General features: G+C 55.0%; 2 protein-coding genes and 1 long non-coding RNA gene across 4 annotated transcripts in view; 1 reads left to right on the forward strand and 2 right to left on the reverse strand.

Moving 5' to 3' along the window:
- Positions 1 to 5,043, reverse strand: part of LOC110221174 (uncharacterized) — a 47,318-nt gene extending 42,275 nt beyond the window's left edge. Inside the window, exon 1 of the long non-coding RNA XR_002328049.2 lies at positions 4,817 to 5,043. This is a non-coding gene — a long non-coding RNA (uncharacterized LOC110221174). The remainder of the gene's footprint in view (positions 1 to 4,816) is intronic.
- TMEM120A (transmembrane protein 120A) lies at positions 3,252 to 10,365 on the forward strand. Its single transcript, XM_021005570.2, has 12 exons — positions 3,252 to 3,440; positions 6,272 to 6,390; positions 6,897 to 7,013; positions 7,332 to 7,391; positions 7,806 to 7,901; positions 8,090 to 8,179; positions 8,469 to 8,534; positions 8,896 to 8,957; positions 9,215 to 9,307; positions 9,451 to 9,515; positions 9,679 to 9,747; positions 9,846 to 10,365. Exons 1-12 carry the CDS (start codon positions 3,360 to 3,362, stop codon positions 9,954 to 9,956), a joined length of 1,029 nt encoding a protein of 342 aa, XP_020861229.1. The 5' UTR covers positions 3,252 to 3,359; the 3' UTR covers positions 9,957 to 10,365.
- Positions 10,366 to 10,711: 346 nt separating this feature from the next.
- Positions 10,712 to 16,363, reverse strand: part of POR (cytochrome p450 oxidoreductase) — a 75,968-nt gene continuing 70,316 nt past the window's right edge. For both annotated transcript variants that reach the window (XM_021005643.2, XM_021005644.2), the window contains exons 11-16: positions 14,438 to 14,619; positions 14,196 to 14,345; positions 12,404 to 12,674; positions 12,103 to 12,248; positions 11,911 to 11,996; positions 10,712 to 11,822 (exon numbers count right to left, since the gene is read on the reverse strand). In XM_021005643.2, coding sequence (XP_020861302.1) covers positions 11,678 to 11,822; positions 11,911 to 11,996; positions 12,103 to 12,248; positions 12,404 to 12,674; positions 14,196 to 14,345; positions 14,438 to 14,619 — 980 coding nt within the window. In that variant the 3' untranslated portion in view covers positions 10,712 to 11,677. The remainder of the gene's footprint in view (positions 11,823 to 11,910; positions 11,997 to 12,102; positions 12,249 to 12,403; positions 12,675 to 14,195; positions 14,346 to 14,437; positions 14,620 to 16,363) is intronic.

Here is a 16,363-nt window from a genome sequence, read left to right on the forward strand (position 1 = left end):
GGTCATCTAATAATTTTTAAATTATCTCTCCTGGATCTGTTTTTCAGATATTTCATTGAGATATTTCATATTGTCTTCTATTTTTTCATTCTTTTGGTTTTATTTTATTGTTTCTCAATTTCTCTTTTAGTCATTAGCTTCCATTTGCTCCATTCTAATTTTTATTGTTTGTTTGTTTTTTTAGGCAATTGGGGTTAAGTGATTTGCCTAGGGTCACACAGCTGTGTGTCATGTGTTTGGTCTGAGGCTGGATTTGAACCCAGGTCCTTCTGACTCAAGGGCCAATGCTCTATCCACTGCACCACCTAGCTGCCCCGCCATTCTAATTTTTAAGGAATTATTTTCTTCAGTGAGCTTTTGGACTTCCTTTTGCATTTGGCCAATTCTGCTCTTTAAGGCATTCTTCTTCTTATTGTATCTCCTTTACCAAGCTGTTGACTCATTTTTCATGATTTTCTTGCATCACTCTCATTTCTCTTCCCAATTTTTTCTCTACCTCTCTTACGTGATTTTCAAAATCCTTTTTTGAGCTCTTCCACGGCATGAGACCAATTCATGTTTTTCTTGGAGGCTTTGGATGTAGGAGCTTTGACTTGTTTTCTTCTGAGGGTGTGTGTGTGTGTGTGTGTGTGTGTGTGTGTGTGTGTGTGTGTGTGTTTTGATCACTCACTCTCACTACACGACCTGACCAGCTCATCGTCTCTCTCTGTTCCTATCTTTGATGACATCCTTAGCACTTTCTTTTGCATTCGTAATGTATGGGACCACCTTGTGCCTACCGTTACAGTTTTAATTTGTAGGTCTCTATGATTTGCTGCTGTGCAGCCTGGTGATCAGCCTCAACAGAAATAACAACAATTGCTTTTAATGAAGTAAAATGAAATCGGTCCTTTCTGCTCCATAACCTCAGTCACCTGAAGCCTTGGATGTGCTACAAGTGAATTGTCTTCAGGTTCCTATCATCTAGGAATTGTTGGCAGAGTCTGGCTGTGTGAGTGGTAGGAAGCCCATCCCAGAGAATTCAGTCCTGAGAATGAAGATTCAAGCTCCTCCCCCCCTTTTTTTTTTTACATTTTCCAGGCCCAGTACTACCTACTATTTGATTTTTCAATAGTACCTGCATGTGATGACTCACTTTGGTTATTGAAGGGGCTGAGGTTGGGGGAAGAGGTTGGAAGTGATGTTAGTCAAAGACTAGGAGAACCTTGAAGTCTCCCACCGTGCTGGTCTGCCCCCAGGGTGGGGAGACATAGAAGGAATCATAAGACTTGAGCTCAAGTCCCAGTTCTAGAAACCTATTCCCTGTGTGATCCTGACCAAGTCACACAGGCCTCTTCTCTCTGTGCCTGTTTCTTATCTGTAAGGTGGAGTCTAGTCAAATCAGGTCAACAAACATTTATTGAGCACCTTCTGTGTGCTAGGCACCAGGTTAAGTCACTAGAGATACAAAGAAAGGCAAACATCCTAGGTACAGACAAGCTATTTTTTAGTCCAATTGTTCCTGATTTTAAGTCCAATACTATTCACTGTACCATCTAGCTGCCCATCCTATCACTTCTTATGATCAAAGGAAAGGGAAGACAGGCTGCTCAATTAGTCCAGTGCTATCAATGTCAAACAATGCATCAAAAAACTCTTTTTAAAGCACCTGCTCTGTGCTAGACACTGTTATTGAATTGTTTCAGTCATGCCCAACCCTATTTGAGGTTTTCTTGGCAAAGATGCTGGAGTGGTTTGCCATTTCCTTCTCCATCTCATTTTATAGATGAAGAAAACTGAGACAAACAGGGCGAAGTGATTTACTCAGGGTCACACAGCTAGCATCTGAGGCCAGATTTGAACTCAGGGAGAGGAGTCTCTCTGACTCCAAGCCTGGTGCTCTATCCACTGCACCACCTAGCTGCCCAGACAAGCTATAGACAAGGTAATTTAGAAAGCACTAGAATTAAGAGGAATCAGAAAGGCTTTCTTATAGAAGGTGGGATTTTACCTGGGATTTGAAGGAAGCTGGAGAAGTCAAGCCACAGAGATAAGGAGAGAATTCCTGGCCTGAGGGAGAACCAGTGAAAATGCACAAAGTTGGGGGATAGAGAGTGTCATGTGTGAAGAACAGCAAGAATGCCCACATCTCTGGACTGGAAAGTAGGTGAAGGGGAATGAGGTGTCACAAGACAAGGAAGGAGGGGGGAAGGAGGTTATGAAGGGCTCTGACGACCAAAGGGAGGGTTTTCTATCTGATCCTGGAAGTCATAGGGAGTCACTAAAGTTGACTGAATTGGGGAATGGGGGATGTAATTAACATGGTCAGACCAATGCTTGAGGAAGATCGGGTTTGAGTAGAGGATGGACTGGAGGCAGGGGTTGGCCAAGCAGCAGGCTATTGCTGGTAGAGGTGAGAGTTGATAAGGCCTGGACCGGGGGCAGTGGCTGTGTCACAAGAGAGAAGGAGCGTAAATGAGAAATGTGAAGTTAGATGAAAATAATAGCCCTTGCATTTCACAGAGGTATTTGTAATAATAATACTAATTAGTGCTTCACTGTTTCCATAGCACTTTACAGATATTCTCTGGTTTTATCCTTCAAACAACTTTGGGAGGTAAAGTGGTTATAACTCCCATTTTACAGATGCAGAAACTGAGGCAGAGAGAGGTTAAGTGACTTGCCCAGGGTGTCACAGCTAGTAAGTGTCCCACATAGAATTTGAACTCTTCCTACCTGCCCTTCCTGTGCTTTACCTAGTGCCATTCACTGCCCTCTAATTGTCTCGCGGGGGTGGGTTATAGATTTAGAACTAAAACCCTCAGAGGCTTTGCCCAAGTTATACCGGGAATGAGCAGCAGACTCGGGATCTGAATCCAGGTCCTCGGTCTCTAAATCCCAGGCTCCCTCCTTCTTTAACGTTTTATCTATGCCCGGCACGTAGTAGGCGCGTAAGCAGTGTCTGCTGCTTGATTTGGGGCAGAACGGAGCAGCGGATTAGACTGCGTTTGAGCCCTGCTTCAAGCACTGGCTGGCGGCGGGCCCTGGCCAAGGTACCCGCCTCAGTTTTCTTTGCGAAGGCTCAGCCAGGCCTGGAAGCAGCTCATCCCTGCATCCTCGGCCACGGAGGGGCGGGGCGGGGGCGGGGCCGCACGTGCACCCCACCTCCCCTGGCCCGGACCCGGATTGGCCCAGGCAGCGGGGGCGGGGCCCGCCGAACTCGAGGCCCCACCCCCTCCCGTTGGCCGCCAGCGGCGGCGCGGACCCCGGAAGTGGACGGCGGGGACGGCTGCGGCGCCGGTGGCGGGAGCAGGAGCGGCGGCTGGAGAAGAGGGCGAGGGGCGCGGGGCTCGGCGGGGGCAGGGAGCGGCGGGGCCTTCATGGAGGGCCCCCCCGGCCCCTCGGTGGGCGCCTGCCTGCGGGACTGGGACGAGCTGCAGCGGGACTTCCCGAGCATCCAGGTGAGCGGCCGGGGCCCGCCCCTGCAGCCCATTGGCCGAAGCGGCCAGGTGCAGGCCCCGATTGGTCAGCGCGGGCTGCCCATCCCGAGGGTCCGGACCCTCCGGAGCTGCCCGCGGGCCTCGCCGGGCGCTGCAGAGAAATGGGCTGGCTGCCGCGTGGAGGGAGGCGTTGGGAGCCCTGGTGGGAGTGAGGGAGAGAGTAGGGCAACCCCGGACGACTTTCCGGCCACCCCTGGCCGCAGAGGTCCATCAGCCCCGCTTGATTCCCGTGGCTTGCCCTGTTGAGAATACCCCAGGTCTGTTGGGGGAACTGGCGTTCCGAATCCCGAGAGCCTGCAGCTGGTGAAACCATCTCATTTTACAGATGAGGAAACTGAGGCCCAGGGAGGGGAGGGGACTTGCCCAAGGTCACACCGAGAGTTACACGAGCCGAGTCAGGTCGTCTTACTTCCTCCTTCCATCCTTTTTCTCCGCTGTGGAGTCCAGGGTTCCTGAGGCCCCACTCCGCCCCTACCCTGCCCTTCCTGGCTTTTAAAGTCGTAGAACACTCGTTCCTCTGACCCTAGAAGTCTAGGGCGGCTTTCCTGTGCCTAGTCCAGGCGCGCTCACTTTCTCTCTCTCTCTCTCTCTCTCTCTCTCTCTCTCTCTCTCTCTCTTTCTCTCTTTCACACACTCACACACACACACACACACAGGGAATTGTAATCTATAATGGACTAGGTGGAAACAGGAAGGCAGAACAGCCCACAGGGGTCAGCCATATGCAGCCATTGTCCCCTGTGGAATGTGACAGCCTTGTTCCTCCCATGGGCTCCCACAGAGATTTCCAGGTTGTGGCTGTTTGCTTGGAAAGCTATCATTAAAAAGCTGGGAATTTGTCGGCATTCTGGAGGGGCATAAGTGAGCACCAATCTCCTTTGCCCTCCTTAGAAACTTCGTATCAGACATACTCGGGTGTCACAAGCCTCTGCCCCCATCCCACCTCCTGCTTTGCAGAGCTAACCAGCCCAGTTGTGTCCCCCCTGGCCTAGCTGCTGGGCACCAAGCCAACTAACCCGTTGGCCAGCTAGACCACTGCTGGACTTGGGCCAGAAATCCTGGGGAAGTGTCAGTTGTATGCCCCTTAGCCCATCAGGATGGAGGCCTCGGCACTGCTTTGAGCAGGCCAGTGGGCCTTACCCCCTGGGCTGCCAGGCCACCCACCAAAGGGTCTGCTGCCCACCTGCCTAGGCCAGCCCCAGCCCGAATTCAGTGGGTGCTGGGGACTGAGTCACCCACACCTGGAACCCTTGCCCGTCCTCCCTCTCCCCTGGTGTTCTCTGAGTGTTCCTTGCCAAGAAACTATCTGTCCTGACTCCTGACCACAATGTACGTACTTGCATTTGGGTTTAGCTTTATCCAGAAACATGGAGGCTCTCCAGTTTGGGTGGTGGTTTTCTCTGGTTCACTACCGCCAGGACCCTGGAGAATTTCCTCACATTGACCTTTTGCTAATCCCAGTAACCGAGAATCTCTTCTCTTCTAAGAGTCCCACCCCCAAGGGCAAAGGGCCCCTCAGCAGGAACTTGGGTGAAGGTCACATACAGCCAATGCCCAGGGTGCACTGGGGCTCAACTTTGGATGTGCACTAAGAGGTCCAAGGACTGAAAGTTGGCAAACTTTAATCCACAAGGGCAGGGACCAGTGAAGGGAAGCCAGAATGCTTGTTTCCCCAGCTGTCAGCTCCAGCTCCCCTCATTCCCTAAAAGCAGGGGCTCACTAACTAGCAGTGGTGGGAGGGGAGGGAAGCAGGCAGTGGCCAAAGGTGTGCCGCCCTTCATATCCTAGTGGGGCTACTGCCCAGTTACTCACCATTGCAGATGAGGGTCCCTCTGGGCCCAGAGCCTTATATTAGCACTGGAGGGGAGGCTTCATTTTCATCCTTAGGGAAACCCTGATGTGTTGAGGGAAGACACCATCCCTGCCTGATCCTAACGCCAACTTCTCTCCCTGTAAGTCATTAGATATTTCGAATGGTCTTTTGGGGCAGAATATCCAGGGACATCATTGTTGCTGGGGAGGCTTGGGAGAGACCTGGCAGGGAGGGCCTCTGGCTCACTGATAGGAAGGACACGTGGATGTCACTTCCTCAGGATCCCTGGGCCAGGGCCCAGGCAATGGGTGGAGCTGCCTCTTTGGAGGAGGTGGCCCAGTTGGCCAATGGGATGGTTTCCACGTTACCCAACACCGACACAGTAGGCCTGAGATGCAGGAGATGAGAAAAGGCACGGAGGTTTGGGACTTTTTGTGTTTACACCATCGGGCAGAGTTGATCAGGGAGATGCTCCCTTTACCTGCCCTGAGATTCTCTCTCGATGCCCCACGGGGGAAGTGACAGGAGAAATCTCTGTTCTCCTCTAAGAGTTAAGTGAAAATGGCCATAGAAAAGAAAGTAGAGCCTCCCTCAGAGAGGCCTGGCCTCTTTCCTCATTTTCCCCTTACCTTCCCCTCATGCAGCTCCCCCACTCAGCCAGACCCACTGCAGGGTCCAGACCCAGCTAGCCATCCTGCCCCCAGCATGGCAGCCTCCTCCCTCTGCTGGCTGAGGGGATGGTACTTGGTGCTCTAGAATTAAAGCAGCTTAGCCAGGGTGTGGCTACCAAGGGTATGGGTTGACTTCATCCACCCCTGGGAGCCAGATGTCCACAGCTCCCTGGCTCCTCTTGGTGACTGCAGGCCTTCTGAGGGTTCTTCATGAAATCTCACCTTTGAAATCCTCACCCTCGGTCCCGAAGCTTTGTCCCCCTCACTCAGCTCATTCTCCTGAGCCCTGCCTTCTCCCCTGCCTCCAGGAGACCCACCGAGAATACCGACTGCAGCTTGAACAGCTGACCAAGCTGCAGAGTAGCTGCTCTACCTCCATTGCCCGGCAGAAGAAGAAGCTCAAGGAACTGGCCTTGACCCTGAAGAAGTATGTGACTGTGGGGTGCTGGGTGGCACCAGCCCAGCCCTAACTCCCCTCCCTGATCTAGGGGCTGAAGCAGGCAGCTGCTGGCCTGTGAGAGGGAGAGGGAAGGCCGGGGGAGGCCCAGGAAGGCCTCTGTGTCTCCGGGCCAGGCCCAGCCCAGGGGCTGTTCTAGTCTGTGCTGGACCCTACCTGAGCCCTGAGGCAAGACAAGGCAGCCTGACCTCTGGCTGTTTGTTCATCTGTAAAATAGGAATTCCTGGCCTGGAAAGGAGAAGACTAGTGTCCAGCACTTTGAGAAACCTGAAGCTAGCTTTGTGTGTCCCAGGATGGTCGGGGTATTCTGCTCTAGCAGCAGCAGCCCTTTGGTCTGGGAGGGAGCGGTGTGGAAGTGTAGGGGGGGGGGGGAACCGAAGTCAAAGATGACTGACTGCTGGGTTTCCAGCCCCTGGGATGGCCAGAGCTTCTCCAGCAGCTGGGCCAAGCCCTCTTTTTCCCATTGTGCCCTGCAGATGCAAAGCCTCCATCCCATCTGACAAGAAGGAGATGGTGCAGGAGATAGAGAACCTTATCAAAGAGCGACAGGGGGTCTTCTTTGACATGGAGGCCTATTTGCCCAAGAAAAATGGGTGAGATGGGCCCCTGGTGGACAAGTCTCCCCTTGGCAGCCCTGACTGCTCTCTGCTCAGGTGGCCTCTGGAGGTGGCAGTGGGAGGGGAGCCTCTGACTTTCCCCCCTCCAAGGGTCGCTGCTTCTTATAAAACCCGCCCCCCCATTCAAATCCCTAAAGTAAGGGCTGTGCTGGGGGGTGGAGATAGCTGCCATGGGTCCTTCCCTGGCCCTTGGACGGGAGGGAAGAGGATGGCTCCTGTGCCTGGGGCACCTAAGGGTGGGAGGATGAGACCAGGGCCTCTCCTCATTCCCCTCCCCCACCTCCCTTCCTCTAGGCTCTACCTGAGTCTCGTCCTAGGAAGCGTCAACGTCACACTCCTCAGCAAGCAGGCTAAGTAATCTTCCCCAGCCCCAGACTTCTCTCCTCCCCTCCCTTCCCCCATGCTAGCCCCGTGTCCCTGCGGCCAGAGGCTTTCTCTTTGGCCTCTAGAGGGGAAGGTGCACAGGTTCTGGGGTCAGGTGGTCAGAAGAGCTGCATTGGAATGCTTGCTCTGCTCCTCCCACCTGCGTGGCTCTGAGCAAGCCCCTTGCCCTCTCTGGGTCTCTGTGTTGTCCCATGTGAAATGAGAGGACTGAACCAGCCTCCCTTCCAGCTCTCGTTGTCTGAGCAGCATGGGCTTGGGAGGGAAGCCAGGTGTCCCGGCTCATCCCCTGGGCACACAATCCCTCCCTTCCCCCCCATCCCCCTGACATGGGTGTCTCAGCCTGGCCTGAAACTCAGCGAGCTCTGCCCGGCTTCCTGCTGACAGGTTTGCCTACAAGGACGAGTATGAGAAGTTCAAGCTTTACCTCACCATCATCCTCATCATCATCTCCTTCACCTGCCGCTTTCTCCTCAATTCGAGGTAGGCCTCAGGTTGCACAAGGCTGAACCGAAAACTTCCTTCCTTGGCTTACTGGCCTGAAGAACGGGTGGATGGGTGGGGCCTCCCAGCTCAGCCTCCAGCCCAAGGCCTGATGAGCTTCCTCCCATTTTCCCTCTCCTGTCCCTGCCACCCCAAGCTAGGTTTAAGTTCATTTTTCTCCTCCTCAGGGTGACAGATGCAACTTTCAACTTCCTGTTGGTGTGGTACTACTGCACACTGACCATCCGGGAAAGCATCCTCATTAACAATGGGTCCCGGTGAGCTCAGTGTGCCTCTGCTTTTCCCCCTACCGCCCCTCCCAACACACCTTTGGCCTGGCCCCTCTGCTGCGTCTTTCCTCTGATGCCCCTGATGCAGTCCTTTGGGGGCGGGGGGAGTGAGAAGCCTGCCCTTTCTTCTCACCAAAATCACCAGGAACCAATTGGAAGGCGTTGTGGTTCCCTTTCTCGGGTTTCTTCCCTGTGTTTTACCCTTTTGGAGAGGTGGGTGAGGTGTAGGGGTATGAGGGAAGGGAAAGATGAGCAGTTCCTCTACCCCTTGTCTCAGGATCAAAGGCTGGTGGGTGTTCCATCACTACATCTCCACCTTCTTATCTGGAGTCATGCTGACATGGTGAGCCTCCTCTCTCTTCTGTTTCCCTGATTTCTTACCTCCTTCCTCCTGCAGAGACAGTCTCTCAGAGCCACTGAATGTCAGAGGTAGAAGAGAACTCCGAGGTCATCTCACCCAGAGACAGATCCAGAGGAGGGGTGACACAGTCACACACACACACACACACACACACACACACACACACACACACACACACACACACAAAGTCACATGGCCAGGATTCAGACCCAGGTGTCCCCGATTCCTGTCGAGCGCTCACATTGAGAACCTAGGGCCATGGGAGGAGGGAGGGGAGATTGCCCAGAACTCGGCCAGTCATTCTCTAAGTCATCCTCCTCCCCTGGTCTCTTCCTCTTCCCAGGCCTGATGGACTCATGTATCAGAAGTTTCGAAACCAGTTCCTGTCCTTTTCTATGTACCAGAGTGAGTGTCTCAGATTGTGGCCTCCCCCAACCCCTCTCACTACCTCGGGATGGACTCAAGAATGTCCTTGCCACTTGCCCCCTTGGGGTGTGCAGGGAGCCATGGGGGTAGGGTGAAGGGGAATGCTCCTGTGCCTTCCTAAGTGCCTCAGGGAGAAAAAAAGAGGCTTAGGAGAGGAGCCTCCTTCTCCGTTTCTCATTCCCCTTGGTAAGCGCCTCCATAGCAGGACTGCCTTCACTCTGGGCCTTCTCTGCCAGGCTTTGTACAGTTCCTTCAATACTACTACCAGAGTGGATGTCTATACCGCCTGCGGGCCTTGGGTGAGAGGCATAACATGGACCTCACTGTGGGTGAGTGGAGCTTCCTTCCTTTCCCCCTCTTCTCCTACCAATCTTGGGGGCCCCTGGAGGGAAGGAAGGGCCTGGCTCTTGGCAGCCTTCACCCTCGGGTGCTGCTGCTAACACCAGGTCCCCTCCTGCCTTTCTTCTGCCAGAGGGCTTCCAGTCCTGGATGTGGAGGGGCCTCACCTTCCTCCTCCCTTTTCTCTTCTTTGGTCACGTGAGTCTACAGGCCCTTTACCTTCCTTCCCCCATCACTGCCCCTAGCTCAAGGCCAAAGCAAAAAGCTGGGGACAGGTTTGGGACACCCCTTGGAGAGCAAGACCCCTCCCAAGGGGCTTGGCTGAGGCTAGATCCAGCCTCAACACCATTTCATCCTCTAGTTCTGGCAACTGTTTAACGCCGTGACCCTGTTCCAGCTGGCCCAGGAGCCACAGTGTAAGGAGTGGCAGGTGAGTCCTGTCTGGTGGAGGGGGGGGAAGCCCCCTAGGGACCCCTCTGCCCACCCAGAGATAGCTGATGCCTGCCATGCCTCCCTTTCTCCCTCCAGGTGCTCATGTGTGGCCTCCCTTTCCTCTTACTCTTCCTTGGTAACTTCTTCACTACTCTCCGGGTGGTTCACCAGAAGTTCCACAGCCAACGCAGAAACAAGAAGGACTGAGTCTAGGGCCAGGCACAGGACAAGCTCTGTCCCAGTCTGTCTCCGGCCTTGCCTTGAGCTGAGGCCACGGCAGCCACCACCTTCTCCTTGCCCAGAAGAGTCTGTGACAGCCCCGGAAGAGCCCAGAGCAGCCTTGCTCTCCTTCCTCCCCCTCACCCCAGTCACCTGCCTGAGCCAGTGGGCTACAGGGACGAGGGATCCTTGGGTGAGGGCAGGTACCCCACCTGCCTCCCCACCTAGTCCTGGCCTGGGCCCCTCTGCCCATAGCAGCTCTTGTCGCAAGCCCTGCATTTGTGGGGTCCCAGTGTTCCGGGTCTGCCACCTCCTCCCCTCAGGCCCTTTGTGTGCCTCGGTGCTGAAGCTATGCGAGTTGTGCATGGCCGTAATAAAGGGATGGACCGGGGCTGGAGGCAGCTGGAGTGGAAGCCTTTTTTTTTTTTAAGGCAATTGGGGTTAAGTGACTTGCCCAGGTAAGTGTTGAGTGTTTGGTCTGAAGGCGGATTTGAACTCAAGTCCTCCTGACTTCAGGGTTGGTGTTCTATCCACTGCGCCACCTAGCTGCCCCCAGAAGGGCAGTCCCACGTTGGCTTGTTGCCACACCCTAAGGTGGGCCTGCTAGTCCCTATCCGCCAGGGACAGCGCAGGGATGCCGGCCTTCCAGGCATCTCGGTCCTGGTGTAGAACATCGTCTCCCCGACTTCTGGGTGCAGTACATCGATGGAACCCACAGGAACAAACTGACACGAGACGCTTGGTTCAGTTTTCACATTTAATATTTCCGAGGGGAAACATCACTAACAAAGTCCTCTCCTACCCCCTATTCACACCATGAGCAACAGCCGGGCCACACGAGGTGCAGAGCTCAGAGGCGAGCCAAACCAAGGGCAGATACAGGGGGGAAAAACCTTATTCCAAGGGTCAGAGTATTTCAAAATTATTTACACTCATTGGACGTTCTGTGGCACACACCCAGCGTTCTCTTTCCAAAGCCTGGTTCATGGCTGAGGCCAAGATCAACGGGAAGGAAACCCAGGCAAAGGGAGGAAGGAGGCACCAGGACCAGCCAGGGCTGTCCCACCGCCCCCCTCCTCCACCTACCCATTGAGAAGCGGCTTTCAAGGCCTTGGACTGCTGCCAGCAGTCAGGACAGGCCAAAGGCCTCTGGACTCCCAATCCATACACAGAGTGAAGGAGGTGGGCACTTTGGCACAGGACAGCCCTGGCCTGAGACATCCTAGACTCCAGTCACTGGGGTAGGGATTGGCCTAATCCCTTCCGTCTTCCAAAAGGAAGGGCAGCTGGGCTCCCCACTGTAAATCCCAGTGGTTCTTGGGAGTTGAGGTAGAGGGCCATAGCCTGGGGATAGGAGGCAGGCTTTGCTCGACCCTCACCCCTCACCACATCCCAAAGGGCACAGAAGCACCCGTGTTGCCCCCGTGCCCACTCTGGGGGCTGCTAAATAGTGACCATTAGCTAGGGCTTGGCAGCGAGTGGACTCTGCTCTGGTGGTCCCCCAGCCCTTCCTGACCAGGCTTACCACAGAAAGTTGGCCCTTCACCCTCCCCCATGTCCAGGCCAAGTGGAAACAACCTAGTAAGAGTGAGAAGGCAGTGAGAAAAGGACTGATTACTCGGACAGGGCAGTATGGGCTGGGGGGGGGGCCAGTCCCTAGGTCTCCTGCCCAAGGCCCTTCGCAGTCCCCAGGCTGGGGCGAGAGGATCCTAGCTCCACACGTCCAGGGAGTAGCGCCCCTTAGCCATCAGCTTCTTGATGAAGTCCACAGCCTGTGCCTGGCTCATTCCCCCAAACTCGGACACGATCTCGTAGAACACATTCTGCACCTCCCGAGCCATGTTCCGTGCATCCCTAGAGGAGGGGGGGAAGGAAGGAGATGCATCGCGACTAGAGCCAGGGGCCCCGGCCCCGCCCCCGCCCCCTCCACGCTCCCACTCACCCGCACACGTAGACGTGCGCGCTGCCCTCGTGCATCAGTCGCCAGAGATGCTCCTTGTTCTGTTTCATCAGGTGCTGCACGTAAACCTGGCCAAGAGGAGGGTGGCTTGGGGGTCGCTCGGCCTCTGCCCTCTCTCCCCCTCCCTCCCGTCACCTTCCTACCTTCCTTCCCTCCCCCTCCCCCAGGCCCCACCTTGTGGGGCTGCTCCCGGGAGAAGGCCACATTAAGCTGGGAGAGGACACCATCTTTCTGGAACTGCGCCAGCTCTTCCCGGTACAAGTAATCTTCGTTGGCGCGGCGGCAGCCATAGTACAGGACGGTCTCGCCAACTTCCTTGCCTGGGGGCACCAGAGCAGAGGCCTGACCACAGGGCCCGGGCACCCACCCGCCGGGACGCAAGCTGCTGCGGAGCCCGGTGGGCTGGGGCTGGGGTGGAGACTGGCACCAGCCTAGCCCCCCCGGTGCCGGGACGAGGGGGAGAAGCCCACCTTACCCTGTTCTTTCAGCCAAGCCCGCTCTTGGATGAAGCCCACAAAGGGGGCAATGCCAGTGCCCGGCCCGATCATGATGACAGGCGTGGTGGGCTTGAAGGGCAGTCGGAACTGTGACTTTCGCACAAACATGGGCACCGTAGCCTTGTGCCCGTTCTCCAAGGCAGGCTCCTTGGCCCTGAGCCAGTTGGTAGCCACCCCCTTGTTGACCCGGCCTGCCTTGGTCTCATACTCCACGACCACAGCACAGATGTGAATGGAGTTGGTGTGAACCTGGAGGAGTGGCAGGGAGAGAAGGGCACTGTCTGGGGACGAGCAGAGACCTCAACCTGCCTCCCAATGTGAGCCCCGACCACCCAACCCTAAGCTGCTTCCTGTCTGTGCAGCCCCTCAGTTCTCCTGCTCAGCCCCCTGCTCACAAGACCAGACACCAACTGGGCCAAGCTTCTCCAGACCTCAGCAATCCTCTCCCTCTGCCCTTGCCCAGCACTCCAGAGGCTGCTCCAAACCTTCCCTTCCATCAGACCAACAAGCCGTCCTGCTCCCCCGTCCCCTGGCTAGAGGAAACTGAGGCCCTTCACCTTCTCTCCCTCCTGTCTAAGCCCTTGACATCACCTCCCTCTCCCCTCCTTTTCCTCCAGTCTCTGAAAATGGGGAGGCAGAACAGAATTCACTGTCTCCCCTCAAACCCACCCCTGCTGCCATCTCCCTTAATTCTGGGGAGGGCACCACTCTTCCTAACTTCTGGACGTTCTTGATACACACACCTCCCACAGCTCCCCCTCACTCCCTAGGTCTAATCAAACGTTTTTACATCCCTGTCTCTTGCCTCACAGAGCCAACCCCCTGAGTTCAGAGCCTCCCCTCAGGCTCTTCTTGGACCTCCCTGCTTACAGGACATCCTCCACACCACTGCCCAAAGAATCTTCCTTAGACTCCAGGCTGACCACATCTTCCCCTCCCTTCCACATTCCAGCAGCTCCCTTGTCCTTCCATTTGGCCTTAAAAGCCTTCATCCCCTGGCCCAGCCTCAGCCCGATCTTCTGGCTGTCCCCCACTCAAGCCATCCTCCCTCACCTCCCCCTCAGAGAAGCAGCCTTTTCCCTCCAGACGTAGCCAAGCATGGACTTCTCCATAAAGTCTTTCCTGACTGCCCCTCCCTGAGTACCCTCCCTCCCAAAGTGCCACCAGGTGAGACAGGATGGAGAGCCGGCAGGCCCAGGAATCACACGGGATATGGCAAGGGTGGCTTCACTTGCACCTGCATTCCCCAAGCCTGAGGATTGAAAGGCTCTCCCATCTGGCCCTGGAAGATCAGCAGTCCAAAGGCTCTTGCCATCTTACTCTTAAGAAGCCAGAGGCAAGGGCTTCACTGGCCTAGATGCTAAGGTGCCATGAGCCTGCTGACTTGGAGCCCAGCCCAAAGGGCTACGTCGGGGGCAGGTGTGGCTGCTGCTGCACTCTCCCCTGCCCCCACCCCTCACTGCAGAGCCTCCATCTCCTCCCCACCTTCTGCTGCCTGCCCTCCAGGCACCGATTAGATGCCTACGAGCTGGGGCACTGGGCCAGGCCACTTTGGAAGGGGCAAGAGGCCCCGGGGTGCAGGGTGACGGGGGCAGTGCTGACGTTCTTGCTCCAAGGTGTCCGGACGACTCCAGGTAGGCACTGGTACTGCTCTTCTTATTCCCAGTTCACAGATTAGGAACCCGAGGCAGAGATGACTCCAGCTCTCTGCTGAGCCATACGAAGGACCCCCTGCTGATGACCTAGGTTTCCTGCATCAAGCAAACCCACCTTGGAGGAGGAAGCGATGGAGTAGTAGCGAGCCTGCAGACGGGGCAGCAGCTCACACAGGTGGTCAATGGGAGGCCGCAGCGAAGGGTAGTCCTGAAGAATAGCCAGGATGTTCCTCCTGGCTTCCACGACCCAGTTCAGGTAGAGCTCCTAGGGAGGGAAGGGAGAGAGAGGAGCCGGGATTGAGGCTGCCGACAGGATGGAGGCAGCAGGGGTCAGGCTGGGGCCGGGGGAGGGCTCACCTTGCCCTCGCCGGATGAGGACGCCATCTTGCGCAGCTGCTCCTGTTCCAAAGGCTCGCCTGCATACTGCGCCAGCTCGTAGAGAACGTTGGTCCGGGGGGGATTGGTGATGTCCAAGTAGTAGGTGAGCGCCGTGCGGTAAGTGGTGGGGCAGGGGAACGGGTGCTTCTTGTTGGACTCCTCTGCAAGGCACACAGACCAGTGACTGGGGGGTGCCCACCCCGGCCTGACCCGGCTCAGGCCACTAACGAAGGAGGGCCCTTAATGACCCCGGGCCATTTGCATTGGGGAAAGATGGAAGCTGCCTTTAACTAGCATGTGTGCACACACGTGTGCTCACACTCATCCATTCTCATGTGCACACACATCCACCCGTGGCCTAGTCACACACATACATACAATGTATATACTCACACATGTTATGTATACATATACACATATACATTTATACAATACATTCACACATGTACTCACACATATACATACATATACACTCATAAACATGTACTCATACACACATACATGTATTCACGTGCACATATATTATGTATACACACATACACTCACACACCCTCCCATGGCCTAGTCACACACATACACACACACTCACATATACATGTACTCACACACACATATATATACACTATGTATATATTCACACACACATACACATCGTATATACATACATATATACACTTACACACATGTACTATGTATACACTCACACATATTCACACACACCCCCACAGCTTAATCATATACACACAGTTACACATACACTCACATATACACACATACATGTGTACTCACACACATATATACTATGTATATGCTCACACATATTGTATATACAGAGACATATATACATGTGATCCATATATACTTACATGATACATATACACATACATGTGCTCACACACATATGTACTATGTAACACACACACACACACACACACACACACACACACACACACACACACGACCATGTCAGGATGATCTGGCCCCTGGCTAACAGCTCTGCCACAAAGCCCCATCTGGAACACTGAAGCTCCCAGCTTCCTCAGCCTCGGTGCTCCCCAGGCCAGTCCCTCCCACTCCTCTCCCTCGTCTCTCTCTCTACACAGTGGAGAACTCCTGGGCAGCCGGGGCATTCTTAGGGCCTGAGCGGCAGCGTCCACCCGCCTGGATCACTGGCTAGGTTGGCGGCATCTGGGCCTAACACTTGAACCAACAAGGAAAGGCTGCTTGGCAAAGCAGAAGCGGAACTAGATGGGTCCCTCCGGACCTGAGGCAAGCCCCTTCCATCTCTGGGCCTGAGCTGGCTCTCTGATAAATTAGAGAGTCGGACTCCCAAAGGAGCTCCCGGGTCTAACACTGTGTGGTCTGGGGGCTCCCAAGCTGCCCACACTACTTCCGCATGTGTGCTAGCAGCTTTTCTGTAGGGAAAACTGCTTCTCTCAAGTGGAAAAAAAATCCTCCCGGCCACAGGGATGCCCCACGCAAGGCAACCCTAAATGCTGTGTGTGGCTGGTGAGAGCAAAAGCCTTGGGGCATCAGCTGTGTGGGCTTTTCTTTCTTCCAAAAAGGGAAATAAAAGGAACCCCAAGAGTAATCCAACACTGACAGTGTTGCTTCAGTGAGCAAACAGTAAAAGGAGAGCTGTCTCTCAAAAAGACTCCAAACGTACCCTACCCTGGAACAAAGGCCCTCTTGGCCACAGCAGCTTTCAAAGAGATTGTGCTGCTGGAGCCTGGTTACTTCTGCCTTCCCAAACTGCCTGAAACCGTGGGAGGACGAAATGAGGTCCTCCAGCCAGGAAGGGTGTGGAACGAGCAATGGGGATACGGTCCCTCTGCTGAGCGTCCCAAGTGAAAAGGGGAGGGGGCATTAAACAAGAATTTGGAGGGAGCAGAGAGGGAATGAACA

This window comes from Phascolarctos cinereus, unplaced genomic scaffold (genome assembly GCF_003287225.1).
Source record: "Phascolarctos cinereus isolate Bilbo 61053 unplaced genomic scaffold, phaCin_HiC Scaffold_5;HRSCAF=322, whole genome shotgun sequence".
NCBI classification, from domain to species: Eukaryota; Metazoa; Chordata; class Mammalia; order Diprotodontia; family Phascolarctidae; genus Phascolarctos; species Phascolarctos cinereus.